Raw genomic sequence first — 2581 nt, forward strand, 5'->3', positions numbered from 1 at the left:
AAAAAAAAACCCATAAAACAAAGAAAGAAAAATAAAAAGAGAAGTGGCTAAGGTCGTACTCTTTCGATGTTAGATATAAACTTCGATAAACAAAGCTTTCGCAACCTCCAACTTTCCTATGACTATGACAAGCGAGTGTAGTGACAGCCTCTGTTTAAGCACCAGTTCTACAATTCTCCGCCTCTCTTGCACGATCCTTTTTCCTTTTCTCAAAATAATTTAAGAATATTGAAAATTATATAAAAATAAAATCTCTTGTACTTATTTTGTGTGGTGTAAGCAAGGTTGCCACGATAACTGATTCTTTTGGTGCCGAGTTAGTTCTTCCTTATCTCTTTATCCACTTGTTACTTACTATTCGGTGACTACTACTGAAATTGAAACATTTTAGCGTTTGTTAATATTATTAATGCGATGTTGTTGGGCCACTCCTGTTCCTATCTTTATCCACCCTTTGGCCAATGCCCTCTTCCATCTTACTTGAAGTTCCGCAAAGATCAGAATTAACCAACTTCATAACACAAGCTTCAGCACTAGCAGCAATAATACTAGTAATACAAGAAACTACCTTTATTAGATAATAGTATTATTCCATTAAATCGGAACCAGATTGAGAGAATTATTTGAAACAAAGTAACAAAGCATGGCTAGCTGATTAACTTGGTTCCATATTTGTCTAGGTCCAGCAAACGGACCCACCGACCCACGGAGGTTTGGCGGCCAAACTTAAGAGACCAAAAACAATAAATTTTGCTTGACCCTCTATCATTCCTCCAAACTCATTACAAATTACCACACACATACATACATACATGACTCGATGAGATAAAAAGAGAAACATATGTTCAAATAACTATACTACTACTAGCTAGCTAGTACTAATATAAGGCATCTTTGCTGTTTCTCTATGGTATCATCTCTTATTATAGACCCCTGTTCTAACCATGAATTAAAATGGAAGCGAAATATTTACTCTAATTAAACTACACGAGAAACATAAAAGATATTACGAAGAAAAACAAAAGAAGAGGGAAATGAAAGAAACCGAAAGAGGTGAAAGGGGGGAAGGCAGAGTTCGTTACAAGTTACAAGCCCCACTCCTAACACCGGTACCGCACTTGCATCATATATATTTACCATATGATAGTACATCTAGTAATATTAATCTTGGTCAAGAGAATCTTCTTCAGTTTCCTCGGATTTTGGAACCTTGTTCAAGTCTGGTTTTTCGGAAGTGGTCTGGCTGGAATTAACAGAGTTTGATGAGGCCTGAAGAGCGGCGTCCACTCTGGCACCAACCTGTGTGGCTCTTTTGCGTATGGAATCGGCAGTGATGTCTCCTTCGACGGCTTCGGTTTGCTCTTGCAGCAACAACTCAGGGAAGTTGAGGCGCGCAGATGGCCCTCTCAGGTAGAACACGGCGGTGTCGTAGGCGCGTGCGGCGGCCACCGGTGTTGTGTATGAACCCAGCCATATCCTTGACCTCTTGTTTGGTTCTCTAATCTCCGCCACCCACTTCCCCCACTTCCTCATCCTTATTCCTCTGTACGGCTTCTCTTCTTGTTGTTGTTGTTGCTGCTGCTGCTGTTTGCGTTTCTCTGAAGAGCTGCCAGTGCTGCTGCTTCTTCTTCCTCTGCTTCTCGTGGCGGTGGTATTGCTGGAGCAGCAGTCTTTTACTTCTTCCATTGGAACTTTCTTTACCGCGCGCACCGACCTGGATGGCCCCTTTTTTCTTCTTTGCTACCTACCGATAATAACTAAACGAAGAAAGAAGATTAAATTCAATTAAATTAAATCCAACTAAACTAGCCAGATGTATATAGTAGTATTTCTATGGCTGTTTCTTCATCTTTGCTTCTTTGAATAAAATATATATATATATATATATATATATATATATATTTGATCAGTTTATGAGTTACAAGGAAAACCTTTATGGGAGATTCGGTTCATACCCTGAACTAATAAACCTTCCCCCGAATCCTGTTGCTGTTCTATTCATTACCTTCCGTATTTATATGCCAAATAAAAATTAAATTAAAAAATAATTATTTATAATGGGTCAATATTTTTATTTTAGTAGAATGAATTAATATTTATGTAGCAAATATCTTTTTTTTAACAGTATTAATAGTTAATAATTAATAATGGTAGTACTATATATTGGAGAGAAGGATGAAGTGAAAGAATGAGTTTCCCACTTGGCTGCTCTCGTGTCGTACTGCCGCCACGTTGAGCTTTCTTTAAGATAAATCCAAAGATGGCCGACACAATCCATCACACAACACACTCATCTTTCTCTCTTAGCTTTGCACTGTAAATATGAAGAAAGAAAGAAATGAAAATTATTTTCTGATGTATTGTAGTGCCTACATTTTTGTTCATTTCCAAAGTTGAACTACAATGCATCTCTTTTTAATTATAATGCAATAATATTAAATATATATTAATAAAAATTTAATTCAATTTAATTGTAAAACAAATAATTATTTATATAAATATAATAATATAAAATAAATTTTTATTAATAATATAGATAAAAATTTAATTATAAATAATAAAATAATGACTAAATTTTAAG

General features: G+C 35.7%; 1 protein-coding gene across 2 annotated transcripts; it reads right to left on the reverse strand.

The window, feature by feature from the left end:
- Positions 1-739: 739 nt before the first annotated feature.
- LOC112706479 (ethylene-responsive transcription factor RAP2-1) lies at positions 740-2218 on the reverse strand. Of its 2 annotated transcripts, none has more exons than XM_025757787.3 (2): positions 1932-2218; positions 740-1757 (listed from the first exon to the last, which is right to left on the reverse strand). In XM_025757787.3, exon 2 carries the CDS (start codon positions 1684-1686, stop codon positions 1162-1164), a length of 525 nt encoding a protein of 174 aa, XP_025613572.1. In that variant the 5' UTR covers positions 1687-1757; positions 1932-2218; the 3' UTR covers positions 740-1161. The 2 variants fall into 2 exon arrangements, with proteins under 2 accessions (XP_025613572.1, XP_025613573.1); XM_025757788.2 differs by having other exon boundaries at positions 1956-2196.
- Between the last annotated feature and the right edge of the window lie 363 nt (positions 2219-2581).

This window comes from Arachis hypogaea, chromosome 8 (genome assembly GCF_003086295.3).
Source record: "Arachis hypogaea cultivar Tifrunner chromosome 8, arahy.Tifrunner.gnm2.J5K5, whole genome shotgun sequence".
NCBI classification, from domain to species: Eukaryota; Viridiplantae; Streptophyta; class Magnoliopsida; order Fabales; family Fabaceae; genus Arachis; species Arachis hypogaea.